Source organism: Cariama cristata, unplaced genomic scaffold (genome assembly GCF_000690535.1).
Source record: "Cariama cristata isolate BGI_N322 unplaced genomic scaffold, ASM69053v1 scaffold21864, whole genome shotgun sequence".
Classification (NCBI taxonomy): domain Eukaryota; kingdom Metazoa; phylum Chordata; class Aves; order Cariamiformes; family Cariamidae; genus Cariama; species Cariama cristata.
Genome location: NW_009615210.1, coordinates 23,385 through 24,757, shown reverse-complemented (window position 1 = coordinate 24,757; position 1,373 = coordinate 23,385). Strand labels below are relative to the sequence as shown.

Below are 1,373 nucleotides of genomic sequence, written 5' to 3'. Positions count from 1 at the left end.
CCTAGAGGAACAGAAGGAGAAGGAGAGGGCTGTTTTGCTGCAGAGTTGGATCTCTCTCGTCCCGCAGAATGAGCAGAGGACTCTGAAGTTGTTCGGGACCTTCGCCCATAGCCCTGTATTACAAATATACGAGAAAGTTCAAAGTTGTCACTGCTGGAGTGATGGATTGCATCTCCTCATCTTGCTAAACAAATTCCTTCTTTGAATAGTTAGTAATAGGAAGAGATACAAAAGCAAGTAAAAAAAAAAAAATTAAAATGAAGATTTAGTGAAAGAAACAGCCTGCTTGTGGCATACCATATGTGCTGAAGACTGAGATGCTGATCTGGATCTTCGTCCTGGTGCCTGGTTAGACATAAAGCCAGGACATGCAAAATAAGCAAGCAGCTAAATATCTGACACAACATTCACTTTTTATCAAGAATTCCCACACAATTAAAGATATGCAAAATGGTTATTTGGGTACTTCCATCTCCTCTGACATATAGGAGGTACAGAAAAAGAGCTGAAGTCTGGCCAAGTAATTGCACTATCATGTAACTGGTCCATTAAAAAGAGTTAAATCAGGGCACTGCTGTGCAGGCTAACCAGCCCAAAACAGGAAGGATACAAAAATGCTTCACCGGGGAGTGGTTGCTGCATTTTTTTTTCCCCTCCAACATTAGATTGTTCTTCTAATGTTTGTATAGCAGCTCAAGCATAAAAAAAAAATTCACTGTTTCTTCCATAAGCATGGTTAATTTCTAGTTAAAAAGTCTCATCCTTTATCAGTTGCCAAATGTATCCCTATTAAAAAATGTATATCTTAATTCTTTCAAACAACTGTCACTTCAGGAGACTAAACTAACTTCCAAGGAGATGCCAACTTCAGTGATAGTTAAACAGTGAAAATACTATATATTTAAAAAAGGGGTTTGGCATTTTGATAAACACCTTCCACACTTCCAGTCATGACCACAGTCACAGAACTGTTCTTTAGGGCCTGCTTGCCTCAATTGCTGATGTATGCTACAAGTTCTGGCTATGAAGAATCATTCTGGGAGGTGGGAGAGGAAGGCAGGGCAGAGAAAGATAAATTGAACTCTCCAGACAACAGTCTGATATACCCCCTCCCCCCCCCTTTTTTTTTCCTAAATATTTTTAGAGAAGAAAATTATGGCTAAAATTTTTCTACTAGTTCTTCATTATTTTCTCTACTGAAGAGGAAGGAGAGTGGGAAAGAAAAACCAAGCTTCAAGTCTTGCTGAAGAGCAAGACAGAGTCCCAATATACTCTTGTGTTTGCAAAGATCTGCAACGCAGCTGACACTTGCTGAATGGATGTATGAAATAAAGATACCATGCTAGCCATTCTGCCATAGAAATCCTCCTCTC

At 39.4% G+C, this 1,373-nt stretch overlaps 1 protein-coding gene across 1 annotated transcript in view; it reads right to left on the bottom strand.

Moving 5' to 3' along the window:
- SEC16A (SEC16 homolog A (S. cerevisiae)) overlaps positions 1-1,373 on the bottom strand; it is a 25,723-nt gene that overhangs the window by 5,296 nt on the left and 19,054 nt on the right. Inside the window, 2 exon segments of the mRNA XM_009699728.1 lie at positions 1-113; positions 1,339-1,373. The exon segment at positions 1-113 is cut by the window's left edge and continues 1 nt beyond it; the exon segment at positions 1,339-1,373 is cut by the window's right edge and continues 18 nt beyond it. Coding sequence (XP_009698030.1) covers positions 1-113; positions 1,339-1,373 — 148 coding nt within the window.